Below are 16,065 nucleotides of genomic sequence, written 5' to 3'. Positions count from 1 at the left end.
TGAAACCCCGTCTCTACTAAAAATACAAAACATTAGCTGGGCATGGTGGCGCGTGCCTGTAATCCCAGCTACTCAGGAGGCTGAGGCAGAAGAATTGCCTGAACCCAGAGGCGGAGGTTGCGGTGAGCCGAGATTGTGCCATTGCACTCCAGCCTGGGTAGCATGAGTGAAACTCCGTCTCAAAAAAAAAATAAAATAAAATTCCATTTTCTCATCTTCTGTGATTCCTTTGAGACGGTTGTTAGATAAATCCTCCTAGATTTATCCTCCATGTCTTTCTTAATTTTTTCCAAAAAAGAAAAGTCTCCCTGCCTTTTTGCTTAATTTTCTAGATTTCCTCAAATTTTCAGATCATGAATTGGCATCTTAAATTATTCTATTATTCAACCCCTCTGTTAAATTTTAAAATCTTGGCCAGACATGATGACTCATGCCTGTAATCCCAGCACTCTGGGAGGTTGAGGCAAGTGGATTGCTTGGGGTCAGGAGTTGGAAAGCAGCCTGGACAACATGGTGGAACCCCATCTCTATTGAAAATACAAAAAAATTAGCCGGGCATGGTCGCGGGCACCTGTGATCCTAGTTAGTTGGGAGGCTGAGGCAGGAGAATAGCTTGAACCTGGGAGATGGAGGTTGCAGTGAGCCGAGATTGTGCCACTGCACTCCAGCCTGGGTGATAGAATGAGACTCCATCTCAAAAAAGAAAAAAAATTAAAATATTTGTTGTAGTTTCCTACCCTGCTACCCCAAGACTCTTGTTTGCTGGTTGCCCTTTTTGAGTTTCTTTTGTTTGAAGGACATGGTATCCATCTTTATTCTGTGCGTATTAATTAATTAATTAGGCTTTTTGCTGAATCTGCATTTCAACCAGATGTGTAAGTGACTTGCCCCACACCCAGGCCATTCCTCGCTCCAGGCAGGTACTTACCTGATGTAGTTTTGTGCTGAAGGGGCATCTTCCTACAGCCCATGTCTCTGTCCCGGGGTCCTTTTCTTAGCATGAAGTCTCACTCAGCCCAGCCCAGGCCGCATTTCATGCTCGTTATACCCTGGGATTCGCAGAGAACCTCCCTGCTCTCAAGTGTCACCCCGGAAGTGAGAGGAGTGACCAAAGTAGTTTAGGAAGGTTTCCACGGGATTCTGAGCATTGTCATATGTAGCTTATGTTGTTAGGTAAAATTTACATACAATGAAATGCACAGATCTGAAATATACCATTGAATGTTTTGACAAGTGTGTATGCCTGTGTGACCAGCTCCTCCAGTGAAGATACGATATTCCTGGTACCCACAAAAGCTCCCTTATGCTTCTTTGGAAATGTGAAAATAAAAAAACTTGGGACCCTGATTCACTGTGCCAAAAGGAAAAAATTAAGGTGAGAGTTGAGTCATGCAAGAAGCTGCCTTTTCTTTTGTTCTTAAGCAGAGAGCTACAGATGGCGAAAGATTCCCACAGGTAGCTGCTCTGTGTTCACCTTATCAAGTGCTAATTTACTGAGTGCCAGAAGACATCATTCACTCTTCCCTACCTGTTCCTTTTCGCTTGCAACTTGTGGATTCTGTAATGTGACTATACCCTTTCTCTTTCCCTTTCAGCACGCTTTTTCCATTTAAATATTGAAGCCCTCGGCCAGGCATGGTTGCTCACGCCTGTAATCCTAGCACTTTGGGAGGCAGAGGTGGGCAGATTGCCTGAGCTCAGGAGTTCAAGACCAGCCTGGGCAATGTGGTGAAACCCCATCCCTACTAAAATACAGAAAAAAAAAAAATTAGCTGGGCGTGATGGTGCGCACCTGTAGTCCCAGCTACTTGGGAGGCTGAGGCAGGAGAATCGCTTGAACCCGGGAGGCAGAGGTTGCAGTGAGCCAATATAGCACCACTGCACTCCAGCCTGGGCAACAGAGTGAGACTCCGCCCCTACCCAATAAATAAATATTGAAGCCCTCAAAATCATTTTTGCAGAAAGGCACAGACCTGTTTTTGGCACATTGTCTTTAACCATGGCACTTTTTTTTTTGGTTTTGAGATAAGGTCTCCCTCTGTCACCCAGGCTGGAGTGCAGTGGCTTGATTGCACCCTCTGCCTCACTGCAACCTCCACCTTCCAGGTTCAAGCGATTCTCCTGCCTCAGCCTCCAAAGTAGCTGGGACTACAGGCGCTTGCCACCACACCTGGCAAGTTTTTGTATTTTTATTAGAGACGGGGTTTCACCATGTTGGGCAGGCTGGTCTCAAACTTCTGGGCTGAAGTGATCTGCCCACCTTGGCCTCCCAAAGTGCTCGGATTACAGGCGTGGACCACCGCGCCTGGCCAAAATAAACTTCTAAATCAATTGTGGCCCATCTCAGATACTTTTTGGTTTACATAATCAATCTCCAACCTCCACTTCCTGAGGCAACTACTGCTTTCTTTCACTGTATTTTGGCCTATTCCTGAACTGCTTTGAAATGGAATCATATGGTATGTTTCCATAATGTGAAATCCACCCATGTTGTTGTATTCATAGTTGGTGTTTTTTTTTTTTTTTTTATTGCTGAGTAGTGCATTCTGTTTTCTGAATGTAGCATGTTTACCTCCTTTGAACATGTGGCTCTTTCTAGTTTTTGCCTGTCACGAACATTCTAGTATATCGTTCCTCTTGGCTAAATACATAGGAGAAGAATTCTGGGTCATGTGGCAGGGTAGTGTGCATTTTTGTTTTTCTCTACAAAGCCACAGGTAGGTGTGCCTCACACTGCCTGGCCTGCAGGGGGTGCTGTGAGGCTACAGAGGGGGCAGTGGACTTGAAGGTAGAGGAGCCTGGGGCCACCTTGAGTTCCAGGTCTTCACCCCTAGGGGCCGCCAGCTGCCTGTCTCCCCACCTGAAGGACCTGCAGTGGCCTCCTTCCTCCTGAACACCTTTGCAGCAGCAGCTGAGCACGTGGTCTCCTTGCAGCCTTCAGTGATCCCCTTGGCCTGAGTCACGATCATGTCCCCACGGCTCAGCAGACCCTCCCAGCCTGTCTCCCAGGCTGGGCTTGGGGCTCCACGTTTCCCCCCTATAGACCCCCTTCCGGCCCCTCATGGGTCAGTTTGGGGCCTGGCTTTTCTCTCATGGAGGCAGCGCCTCCCCTGCCAGGATTGCTGGACTCTCCAGTGAGAGTAGGGCCTTCCCTGGTGGAAAGACCTGCAAGGCCTGCGTGTGGGCACTCCAGGCCTTATGCTTAGGTTGTCAGTGGAGGGAGACACTCCAGGCCCCAGAGGGAAACAGCCCCTAGGCTCCTCCTATGCCTGCCCTGCTCAGCCTATATGCCAGCCTGACTCAGGCCTTTGGAGGCCCTGAGCCCTGAGGAGATGACACCCCCTGCCCTCCTCACCTCCACCGGAGTGAACCTCAGTGAGGATCAATACTAAACTGCAGGCCAGGCACGGTGGCTCACACCTGTAATCCCAGCACCCTGAGAAGCTGAGGCGGGTGGATCACCTGAGATCAGGAGTTCGAGACCAGCCTGGCCAACATGGTGAAACCCCATCTCTACTATATAAAAAATTAGCCAGGCGTGGTGTCACGTGCCTGTAGTCCCAACTACTCCAGAGGCTGAGGCCGGAGAATTGCTTGAACCCGGGAGGCAGAGGCTGCAGTGAGCTGAGATTGTGCCATTGCACTCCAGCCTGGGCATCGAGAGTGAAACTCAGTTTCAAAAAAAAAAAAAAAATTACTAAACTGCGAGGAAGGCCAACAAACTTATTTTTCTCATAACAATTGCTTGGATGCTTTTTTAAGAAAGTAAAATTAAATAAAATCAGTGTGAACAAAATGATCCTTTTGTTTTCTGGTTTCTCATCTTCCTCTGCCGCCCCCCACACACCTCCCCTCTACCAGCTGGTCGGGGTTGCTAGCTGGCAATACTTACACATCAGGCCCTTGGTGCCCAGTATCCTGGGAGCACTTCCAGGAGCCCTGGCTCCCAGGCCCTGCCTGGCCTCGCCCTCTGCACCTGACAGTCAGTAACTTTTGTTGAATGAACAAAATAATGCTTACATCAACTTTAGGCTTTTAGAATCTATTAATCTATTCTTTTCCAAGCAAAGGTGGTAATTAAAATGGAAAAGAAAACCATTCTAGAAAGAAGACAAGGCAGAGAGTGGAAACATTGCTGTACAATCCACTGCCGTTTCAGACACCAGGAGCCTCCGCCAAGTCATTTCTTTCCCTTTGCTGGCTCCGGTGGCTTGGCAGCTTCCGGTGGCTTGGCGGGCTCTGGTTCCTTGCCCTGCTGGGGTCCTTTTTCCTTTCCTGGAGGAGGAACCAGCATATGCTTTTTGGCCCTCTTGCCTCTGAAGTGGTTTCTTTGAAGACACACATCGATAAAAGCAAAAAATGCAGCCAAACCCATAAGGATCTGGAAAACAAAAGGTCCTCGTGACTCCTGCTTTCCATTCTCAAGGTGGCCAGTTTCCCTCCTGCTCTCTCGTTTATCAGCGGGTGCTGTTTCACATGTCCCCTGTGTCCCCTCGAAGGACGAGCAGTCCCGAGAGGCTTGGAGCCTGTCTACTCCCTCACCTCTGCCTTCTCCACTGCCTCGTACTGCCTTCTCACCTCTGTTTCTTTTTTCTCTTTAAACCCAGCCAGGGTGGGACCGTTTGCTCTGGGTCGGAGCTTGGGCTGGCTCCCCGGACATCATCTTTATTTAAATGGTGGCTCCATTGGAAACATCTGTCTATTTTACTTTTTTTGTTTGTTTTTGAGACTAAGTCTCGCTCTGTTGTCCAGGCTGGAGTGTAGTGGTGCAGTCTCTGCTCACTGCCACCTCCACCTCCTGGGTTCAGGTGATTCTCCTGCTTCAGCCTCCCAGGTAGCTGGGATTACAGCCGTGCACCATCATGCCTCGCTAATTTTTGTATTTTAGTAGAAAATACATTTTCTACTAAATTTTGTAAATTTTGTGTTTTTATAAATTTTGTATTTTTGTATTTCACCATTGTTGGCCAGGCTGTTCTCAAATTCTTGACCTCAAGTGATCCGCCTGCCTCGGCCTCCCAAAGTGCTAGGATTAAAAGCATGATCACTGTGCCTGGCCTACTTAACTTTTTTTTTTTTTTTGAGACGGAGTTTCGCTCTTGTTACCCAGGCTGGAGTGCAATGGCGCGATCTCGGCTCACCGCAACTTCCGCCTCCTGGGTTCAGGCAATTCTCCTGCCTCAGCCTCCTGAGTAGCTGGGATTACAGGCACGCACCACCATGCCCAGCTAATTTTTTGTATTTTTAGTAGAGACGGGGTTTCACCATGTTGACCAGGATGGTCTCGATCTCTTGACCTCGTGATCCACCCGCCTCGGCCTCCCAAAGTGCTGGGATTACAGGCTTGAGCCACCGCGCCCGGCCTTTACTTAACTTTTAAACTTTGACTTGATCCCAAGATTTTTGTGAAAAATAAAGAAGCCCTTTCCTTAAACAGGGGACAACACCTATCCTCCAAAAGAGGTGAATTCAGAGCAAATGCACGGCCCAGCATGGAAAGACTCACCACACCAAGTAAGTAGTGGAGATGCATGGACTGCCGACTTCTCACAGCAAAGACCATGGCTCCCACAAGAAACGCAAAGGAGAACAGGTCATTGAAGAGGTCCTGAGGGTGGAGAGGTGAGTCAGCGTCAGACAAAGCCAGGGCCCCTGTCAACAAACACTGCACCCTGGCTAACTTCCTCCAAAGGAATGATTTGCAAACTTCCACCTGATTTAAAAATGTATGCATAAAGATAAATGCACACTGGGCTAGGTGGGCAGATCTGTGACCCTCCTGCTGGGCTTTTTAAATCGAAACCTAAAATGTCCAGGATGCTTAAATGCCCTTGTACTGAAGCCTGTGAAGTCACCAGCACCCTCTTCTACCATCTCTGTGAAATCACACATTTGGTTTCTGCTTATGTCTCCTCCCACCAATACTCCTATTCTTTTTTATTTTTTGAGACAGGGTCTTACTCCGATTACCCAAGCTGGAGTGCAGTGGTATAATTTCTGCTCACTGCAGCCTCGACCTCCCCAGGCTCAGTTGATTCTCCCACCTTGGCTTCCTGAGTAGCAGCAACTACAAGTGAGTGCCACCATGCCCAGCTAAGTGTGTGTGTTTAGTAGAGATGGGGTTTCACAATGTTACCCAGGCTGGTCTCAAACTCTTGGACTCAAGCAATCCACCTGCCTCGGCCTCCCAAAGTGCTGGGATTACAGGCATGAGCCAAAGTGCCTGGCCAATACCCATTTAAATAAATATACAACTATGAAATGTCATGATGTCCCTCTTAAGGACCCCAGCACTGCCTTTCAGCTTCCAGGGCCAGCTCCCCTTTCTGGAGTCTGGATGGGCTGCATTGGCTCTGATGGACTATAGCGTGTCATTGGGAGCCTGGCAGCTTCCTTTGCAACCCCCTGTCCTTGGCCTGACTTCCTAGACCCCTTCCTCTCCTTGCCTCCTCTTCCTTCATCAACCCTCCTGCCCATCCCCTGTGACTTCAATCTCGCCCTCCCCATATGCTTGTTTCCCTCATGCTACTGACAAGGCGTTGCCAGACTCCTCAGAGCTGGCCAAAAGCAGGCTGGCTTCCTCCTGCATCACTCCTGGGGCTAGAGGATGGGGTGGGAAGCAGCTGATCCTGCAGCGCCGGAAGACACCTGCCATTTCCCTTGGTTTCTATAATGGCATTTCCTGCTATTGTCCTTCCCTGGCCACTTTGTTTCAGGCATTTTCCTTTTTAATGTTTTGAATTTTGATCCATTTCAAATACCCAGAAAATAATAGAACATCCTACCCCCACTCCCACCTCCACCAGGCCAGGAGCCACTGAAATTTAACAGATGTTAACATCTTGCAAATGTCCCCTGTAGGCCTCTTTGGAAACAAGAAGTCCAGCTTCATGGATGGAGGTGCGGCCCCTTCACTTCCCTCCCTCTTACTGTTCCTCTCACCTCCCTCCTCCAACTTTTGTCCTCCCAAAGACAGTCACACATTGGAAGCTGATGCGCAGTTTATCCACCTGAATTTGTGCGTTTCTACATATTATATATTCATAAACAATGTACACTATTTTATGTATTTCTTTCTTTCTTTTTTTTTTGAGACAGAGTCTTGCTCTGTCGCCCAGGCTGGAGTGCAGTGGCACAATCTCAGCTCACTGCAACCTCCGCCTCCCGGGTTCAAGCAGTTCACCTGCCTCAGCCTCCCAAGTAGCTGAGACTACAGGCAGGCACCACCACGCCTGGCTAATTTTTTGTGTTTTTAGTGGACACAGGGTTTCACCGTGTTGGCCAGGATGGTCTCCATCTCCTAACCTCATGATCCGCCAGCCTCGGCCGCCCCAAGTGCTGGGATTACAGGCATGAGCCACCGCACCTAGCCTATTTTGTGTATTTCAAAATACACTTTTTATATTTAAATAAAAAGTATCCTACCTTCCAATGCTTGCTTTTTAAACTTAAAAAAACTTTTTGAATTTAGCCACATTGAGAAATACAAGTTTATTAATTTTAACTGATGTAGTCTACTATATGAATGAACGAAATGAGAGACAGGGTGTTTCTACCACTCACTGCAGTCTTGACCTCCTGGACTCAAGCAGTCCTCCTCACCTTAGCTTCAGCTGGGACTATAGGCCCTTGCCACTGTGCAATTAAAAAAATGGTTTTTGTAGAGGCAGGGTTTCCCTATGTTGCCCAGGCTGGTGTCCTGGACTCAAGTGATCCTCCCGCCTCGGTCTCCCAAAATGCCAGGATTATAGGTGTGAGCCACTGTACCCAGCCTGTGATGTCTTCTGTTGAAAAGTTTTAATGTATTTACACATACACACACACACACACACACATATATATATGTATACACACACACATACTATATATATATATATATATATATATATATATACACACACATACATATACATATAATTATTTGTTTTGAGATGGAGTCTTGCTTTGTTGCCAGGCTGGAGTGCAGTGGCATGATCTGGGCTCACTGCAACCTCCATCTCTATGTTCAAGTGATTCTCCTGCCTCAGCCACCCCAGAAGCTGGAACTACAGGAGCGTGCCACCACACCCAGCTAATTTTTGTATTTTTAGTAGAGATGGGGTTTCACCTTGTTAACCAGGATGGTCTCGATCTCCTGACCTCATGATTTGCTTGCCTCGGCCTCCCAAAGTGCTGGGATTACAGGTGTGAGCCACCACGCCTGGCTGAAAAGTTTTTATTTTAATGGGATATATAGTCTCTCTCTTTCTCCCTCCCTTCCTCTCTCTCCACAAATCCCAGGGACATTTATTGAATATTCTATTCAACTGTTTTATAATGCTGCCTCCGTCATATACCAAGTTGCCATATGTTTATAGGTCTATTTCTGAGTTCTCTTTTCTATTCCTGTATTAGTCTGTTCAGGATGCCATGATAAAATACCCTAGACTGAGTGGCTTAAACAACAGACATTAACTTTCTGGCAGTTCTGGAGGCTAGAAGTCTATGAGCAAGGAGCCAGAAAATTTCGCTTCTGGTAAGGGCTCTCATCCTGGCTTGCAGATGGCTGTCTCCTCACTACATTTTCACATGGCCTTCTTTGATGCACACGCGCGTGTGTGCACATGTGTGTGTGTGTGTGTGTGTATAGACAGCGAGCAAGTGAGAGAATTCTCTGGTCTCTTCTTAGAAAGACACTTTATTGGCCAGGCTCACACCTGTAATCATAGCACTTTGGAAGGCCAAGGCAGGTGGATCACCTGAGTTCAGGACTTCAAGACCAGCCTGTCTAACATGGTGAAATGCTGTCTCTAGTGAAAATACAATGTTAGGCCAGGTGCAGTGGCTCACGCCTGTAATCCCAGCACTTTGGGAGGCTAAGGCAGGTAGATTATGAGGTCAAGAGATCGAGATCATCCTGGTCAACATGGTGAAACCCTGTCTTTACTAAAAGTACAAAGAATTAGCTGGGCATGGTGGCACATGCCTGTAGTCCCAGCTACTTGGGAGGCTGAGGCAGAAGAATTGCGTGAACCTGGGAGGCAGAGGTTGTGGTGAGCCAAGATCACACCATTGCACTCCAGCCTGGGCAGCAAGTGAAACTCCGTCTCAAAAGAACAAAAACAAAACCAAAATACAAAATTAGCTGGCATGGTGGTGCACACCTGTAATCCTAGCTACTCGGGAGGCTGAGGCAGGAGAATCGCTTGAGCTGGGAGGCGGAGGTTGCAGTGAGCTGAGACTGTGCCACTGCACTCTAGCCTGGGTGACAAGAATGAAACTCTGTCTCAAAACAAACAAAAAATAAGAAACTTACTGGATCAGGGCCGCAGTATTCTGACCTCATTTAACCTTAATTACTTCCTTAGAGGCCTCATCTCTAAGTACAGCTACACGGGGGTTTAGGGCTTCAGCATGTGATTTTGCAGGGTGGGAGACACAAACATTCAATCTAACACTCTCATTAGTCTTGTTAATCCCTGAACTACTATCAAAGCTTTATGGTAAATCTGATATCTTGTTGGGTGAGTCCATCCTTGTTAATATTTTTCTTCTTCCATAAGAATTTTGGAATCAGCTTGTAAAGTTCCATGAAAAACCCATGTTAGGTCTAAATTTTATTTAATTTACAGATTAATTTAGAACTGAATTGCCATCACTATGATAAGTTTTCATATTTGTGAATGTGGAATGTTTGTCTATTTACATTTTCCTTTGAAAATAAAGTCTTATAATTTCGATGTAGCATCTTACATATCTTTCGGTAAGTTTATTCTTAGACACCTTGTGGTTTCTGTTGCTCTTTTAAGTAGTTTCTTTTAAAATCATATATTTCTTTTTTTTTTGAGATGGAGTCTTACTCTGTCACCCAGGCTGGAGTGCAGTGGTTCCATCTCGGCTCACTGCAACCTCTGCTTCCCCTGTTCAAGCGATTCTCATGCCTCAGTCTCCTGAGTAGCTGGGACTACAGGCACGTGCCGCCACACCTGGTTAATTTTTGTATTTTTAGTGGAGACGGTGCTGGTCTTGAACTCCTGACTTCAAGTGATCTGTCCACCTCGGCCTCCCAAAGTGCTGGGATTAAAGGCATGAGCCACCATGCCCAGCTAAAAAAATCATACATTTCTCATTGTTCATTGTCAGTATTAAGGAACACTATTGCTTTTGTGTCTGGTAACCTTGTGGAATTCAATCACTTCTAGTGATTTGACTGTAGATTCTCTTAGATTTTGTGTGTTGATAATTCTATTAGATTTTTCCTCTTCCCAATCTCTATACCTTTTGTTTTTCTTGTCAAATTGTACTAAGATTTCCATCACAATGTTGAATAGAAGATAGTAAGCATCTCCAAGGAAATGCTCCTGAAGTGTCACCATAAAATACAATTTGTGTAAGTTTGGATAGATACCTATATTAAGATAAGGAAGTTAGTTCCATTTATTCCTAGTTGGCTAAGAGTTCTCTAAAAATTGGTATTGAATATTACTAGTTTTTCTACAGCTTACGAGATATATTTTTCCTTTAAATAAAACAGTGAATATATTATGTGAATAATTACAGTTAAACATATTAGTATGTATATTATATATAATAATTTGTGTGTGTGTGTGTGTGTGTGTGTGTGTGTGTGTGTGTGTATTGCAAAACCATCTTTGTATTCCTGGCATCAGTGCTGCTTCATAATGATGTATTGCTTTCTTATATATTGCTTGATTCACTTTATTATTATTATTATTATTATTATTTTTTTTTTTTGAGATGGTGTCTCGCTTTGTCCCCCAGGCTAGAGTATAGTGGTGTGATCTCAACCCACTGCGGCCTCTGCCTCCCAGATTCAAGTGATTCTCCTACCTGAGCCTCCTGAGTAGCTGGGATTACAGACACTCACCACCATGCCTGGCTAATTTTAGAGACGGGTTTTACCATGTTGGCCAGGCTGGTCTTGAACTCCTGACCTCAAGTGATCCACCCACCTCGGCCTCTCAAATTGCTGAGATTACAGGCATGAGCCACCACACCCGGCCTCACTATGCTAATATTTTATTTAGAATTTTTGTGGCTATCTTCAAATATGATAGGCCTGTAGTTTACTTTCCTTATAATGTCTAGTCTTAAGATCAAAGCTCTACCAGATAGTAGGACATATTACAATGCTTTTTAAAAGAAAAAAAAGAAACAGACCAAATAGAACTGAATTTATAAAGTCTAGAAATAAACTCTACATACGGAATTTTTAGCATTTAACAAATATGCTATTTCAAATCAGTGGGGAAAAGATGTACTATTCAATACAAGAGTAACTGTACAGAACAACGGGAAAGCCATCAGGATATAAAAATGGAGTCATGGTTCATATCCTATCCCTAAACCACTCAAACGTAAAATGTGTAACAGTAAAAGTGCCAGATGAAAACATGGATGAATTCCTTCATCACCTGTTTTTCTATTTATTTTTGAGTCAACTTTAAAAAATTATATATATATATTTTTAGAAAATTATTTTAACTGAGCTTTCTAGTTTATTGGGATAAAAAGCTATTTTCCTGTGCATGTGTGTGTGTGTGTGTGTGTGCGTGTGTGTTTGTAGTGAGACAGGGTCTTACTCTGTCATTTATGCTGCAGTGCTGTGGTACAATCACTGTCTCACTGAAGCCTTGACTCCCCAGCTCAAGTGATCCTGTCACCACAGCCTAAGTAGCTACAACTACAAGTGCACGCTGCCACACCCAGTTAATTTTTTTTTTTTTGGTAGAGATGTTGCCCAGGCTGGTCTTGAACTCCTAGGCTCAACTGATCTTCTCGCCTCAGCCTCCCAAAGTGCTGTTACAGACATGAGCCATCCAGCTGGCTTCCCACATGATCTTTAAAATCTCTTCTTGATCTTTGTACTATTTTTCTTTGTTCCTTCTTTTCTTTTTCTTGAAGTTTGTCTACTAGTCTTTTCAAATAACTACATTTTTGGTTTTATGAATCCTCCCTATAAATCTTTGTTTCCTATTTCATTAATTTTTAGTTCTTAACTTTGGCATTTCCTTAATTTCATTATTTTGTTTTGTTTTGGTAACTTCTTCATATAGACATTTGATTTGTTAATGTTCATTCTTCTTTTCTAAGTATACAGATTTGAATTTGAATTGTTTATCTGTATTTTACGGGTAGTATTTGCAAATACTACATATAACTAAATCCCCATATACTGGGGAAAACCTTAGATTTATCCCCCAAACATACAAGGCTTTAGTTACATTTTAGTTATTGATTTCTAACTGTATTGCTTTGGAGAATGTAGTCTATATGTTATCAGTTCCTTGTTATTTATTTATATTGGCTTTGTGGTCTTATGTGAGGATAATTTTTATCAAAGTGATAAAAATTTCAACTGAGCTTAAATAGAATATAAAGCCTGTTATTATTAGATATATGGTTCTATGTTTTATATGTCAGTGGATCAAGCTGTTAATTAATGATGGATGCATGTTAAAATCTCCTGCTATGGTTACTATTTGTCAATTCTTTCTTATAATTAAGTCTATGTTTGACTTTTATATTTGGGGCTATTTTGTTAGGTGCATACAAGTTCAGAATTGCTATAGTGATCGTCTTGATTTTATGTATAAAATTGGTTTAGTCTGGTATTAAAGCTTGTCAGCTTTCATTCATTCATTCATTTTTTTTTTTTTTTTTTTGAGATGGAGTTTCACTCTTACTGCCTAAGCTGGAGTGCAGTGGCTTGATTTTGGCTCACTGCAACCTCTGCCTCCCGGGTTCAAGTGATTCTCCTGCCTCAGCCTCGCAGTAGCTGGGATGAGAGGCATCCGCCACCATGCCCAGCTAACTTAAAAATATATTTAGTAGAGATATGGTTTCACCATGTTGGCCAGGCTGGCTTCAAATTCCTGACCTCAAGTGATCCTCCTGCCATGGCTTCCGAAAGTGTTGGTGTTACAGGGTATGTCAGCTTTCTTTTGGTATTTTCCTCCCTTATAACATTTTACATCCCTTAAAACCTTTCTCTGTTGCTAAATTGATTTCATCATTTTCTGTAGTTCTTTGAGCATTTTTAAGATAGTTGATTTAAAGTGTTTGTCTAGTAAATCTAATATCTGGGCTTCCTCAGGGACAGTTTCTGTTAATTTCTTTTTATTTATCAGTATATGAACCATACTTTCTTGTTTCTTTGCATACCTGGTAATTCTTTGTTAAAAACTAACCATTTTGCCAGGTTCGGTGGCTCACACCTGTAATCCCAGCTACTAGGGGGGCTGGGGCAGGAGGATCGCTTGAACCTGGGAGTGGGAGGTTGTAGTGAGCCAAGATTGCACCACTGCACTTCAGCCTGGTGAGAGTGAGACACCATCTCAAAAACACAAAAACAAACAAACAAAAAACCCTAAGCATTTTCAATATTGTAATGTGGTTAATCTGGAAATCAGATTCTTTCTCCTCCCCAGAATTTGTTGTTGCTGCTTATTGTGAGTTGCAATCATTTGTATGTTTAGTGATTTTTCAACTTTTATTTATTAAGAAAACATTTCTTTAGAGATGGTGTCTCACTATGTTGTCCAGGCTGGACTTGAATTCCTGGGCTCAAGCAATCCTCTTGCCTCAGCTTCCAGAGTAGCTGGAACTACAGGTGTGTGCCACTGCACCCAGATTCTAAACTCTTCTTTGAAAGACTGTACTGTTTTTTCTTGTATAGCTACTGAAGTCCATTTCATTAACCTAATGGTCAGCTAGTAATTTGACAGGGATTTCCTTAAATGCTTAGAAACAAATGAACAAAAAAATCACTGGTCTTTGCAGATTGGTTCTGTGTTGGGGCACTTTATCAACATTTGAGCAGACTGTTTACAAGTCTGTCGTAGTTTTCACCTCCTGCTTGTGCAGAGCCTAATGGTCAACCAAAGGTGGAAGCTTAAGGTCTTCTTAGGTCTTTTCTGAGTATTTGTCCTGCCTTGGGAATGTGTGTAGTCTTCTAGATTCGCTAATATATCTCCTTTCTCAGCCTCTTTCTTCCCAGATTTTCTGGTTTGTCTGCAGCTTGACTCATCTGTTTTCTCTTGTCCCAAGTGGTTGAGGCTAGTATATTTGCCTTTAAGTGCTTTTGACAAATGCTACCTGGTAGCCTGCTTCATCCCTGAGAAGGTTCTGAGGCAGGTAAAACAAAGGCAAGTGCCTGGACCAATCTCTTAGGTAGTCATCAGACAGCTCATAACAGACACACACCATAATTCTTTGAGAACAAAGTCTGTAATGTAATGAGACAGTGATTGCACCACTGCACTCCAGCCTGGATGACAGAGTAAGACCCTGTCTCACAACACACACACACACACACACACACACACACGTACATGAGAAAATAGCTTTTTATGTTGGTCACTAGCAAACTTCACCAGGAATTTGGGCTGCTGTTTTTATAGCCATTGCCAAGCTGTGGGGGTAAGAGATGGCAGGCAGGTAAATTAAAGTATGCAATCCTCTCTTACCAAAATCCAGCAGCTTCTTCCTTCATTAAGCAGTCCCCTGGTTCTTCTAACTTTTTAATGAGATTTGGGTTCTGAAGAGGTTAGTTCTGACAGTTTTTGCTAGATTACTCATTGCTGCAGTAAAGAGACAAAAGTTTGGAGTTCCTTATTATGCCATTTTCAGTGACACTACTCTCGTTAAATATGGAAGGTTGTCCATCTTTATCACTCTGAATATTTTCTCTTCTCCATTTTCTTTTTATTTATTTATTTATTTAGACAGGGTCTCTCTCTGTCTTCCAGGCTGGAATGCAGTGATGGGATTACAGCTCATTGCAGCTTCAGCCTCCTGGGTTCAAGTGATCCTCCTAACTCTGCCTCCTGTGTAGATGGGTCCTCAGGCATGTGCTACCATGCCTGGCTAATTTTTTTTTTTTGGAGACAAGGGGAAGGTCTCATGATATTGCCCAGGATGGTCTTGAATTCCTGGACTCAGGCAATCCTTCCACATCGGACTCCCAAAGTGCTGGGACTACAGATTTAAGCCATTATGCTTGGACTCCATCCTTTTGAATTTTTCCTTTTTTCTTTTTTTTTGAAAACTTTTTTTTTTTTTTTTTTTTTTTCTTTTTTGAGATGGAGTTTCACTCACGTTACCCAGGCTGGAGTGCAATGGCGCCATCTCGGCTCACCGCAACCTCCGCCTCCTGGGTTCAGGCAATTCTCCTGCCTCAGCCTCCTGAGTAGCTGGGATTACAGGCACGCACTACCATGCCCAGCTAATTTTTTGTATTTTTAGTAGAGACGAGGTTTCACCATGTTGACCAGGATGGTCTCGATCTCTTGACCTCGTGATCCACCCAGCTCGGCCTCCCAAAGTGCTGGGATTACAGGCTTGAGCCACCACGCCCGGCCTCTCTTGACAACTTTTAAAAATTTTCATTAACAATTTTTTTTCTTTATCTTGAACTCCTGGTCTCAAGAAATCCACCCACCTCAGCCTCCCAAAGTGTTGGGATTACAGGCATGAACCACCATGCCAACCCCTCCCCCAGCTTTTTTTCTTTTCTTTTTTTTTTTTTTTTAAAGAGATAGGGTCTTGTTTGTTGCCCAGGCTAGAGTGCAGTGGTTATTCATAGGTGTGATCACTGCGCACTACAGCCTTGAACTCCTGGGCTCAAGAGATTCTCTTGCCTCAGCCTCCTGAGTAGCTGAGACTACAGGCACACATCACTGTGCCTAGCTTCTTGACACCTCTTTTATTATTTTTTAGACAGGGTCTCGCTCTGTCACTCAGATAGGAGTTCAGTGGCACCATCAGAGCTCACTGTAGCCTTGATGTCCTGAGTTCAAACCATCCTCCCACCTCAGCCTCCTGAATAGCTGAAATGACAGGCATGTGCCACCATGGTTGGCTAATGTTAAAATTTTTAGTAGAGACAGGGTCTCGCTATGTTGCCCATAGGGAGTCTCAAACCCTTGGACCCAAGGGATCCACCTGCCTCAGCCTCCCAAAGTGCTGGGATTACAGGTATGAGCCACCATGCCCGGCCCAACAACTGTTGATGGATGTTCTCACTCCATTTTTTTTTTTTTTTTTTTTTTTTTTTTTTTTTTT

General features: G+C 44.0%; 1 protein-coding gene across 1 annotated transcript in view; it reads right to left on the bottom strand.

Annotated features, from left to right (window-relative positions):
- Nucleotides 1-4,026: 4,026 nt before the first annotated feature.
- CMTM2 (CKLF like MARVEL transmembrane domain containing 2) overlaps nt 4,027-16,065 on the bottom strand; it is a 15,636-nt gene continuing 3,597 nt past the window's right edge. The window contains exons 3-4 of the mRNA XM_032284121.1: nt 5,507-5,608; nt 4,027-4,381 (exon numbers count right to left, since the gene is read on the bottom strand). Of these exons, the coding sequence (XP_032140012.1) occupies nt 4,181-4,381; nt 5,507-5,608 (303 nt within the window). The 3' untranslated portion in view covers nt 4,027-4,180. The remainder of the gene's footprint in view (nt 4,382-5,506; nt 5,609-16,065) is intronic.

Source organism: Sapajus apella, unplaced genomic scaffold (genome assembly GCF_009761245.1).
Source record: "Sapajus apella isolate SASKATOON/1434 unplaced genomic scaffold, GSC_monkey_1.0 scaffold15, whole genome shotgun sequence".
NCBI lineage: Eukaryota > Metazoa > Chordata > Mammalia > Primates > Cebidae > Sapajus > Sapajus apella.
This window is presented reverse-complemented; position numbering and strand designations above follow the sequence as displayed.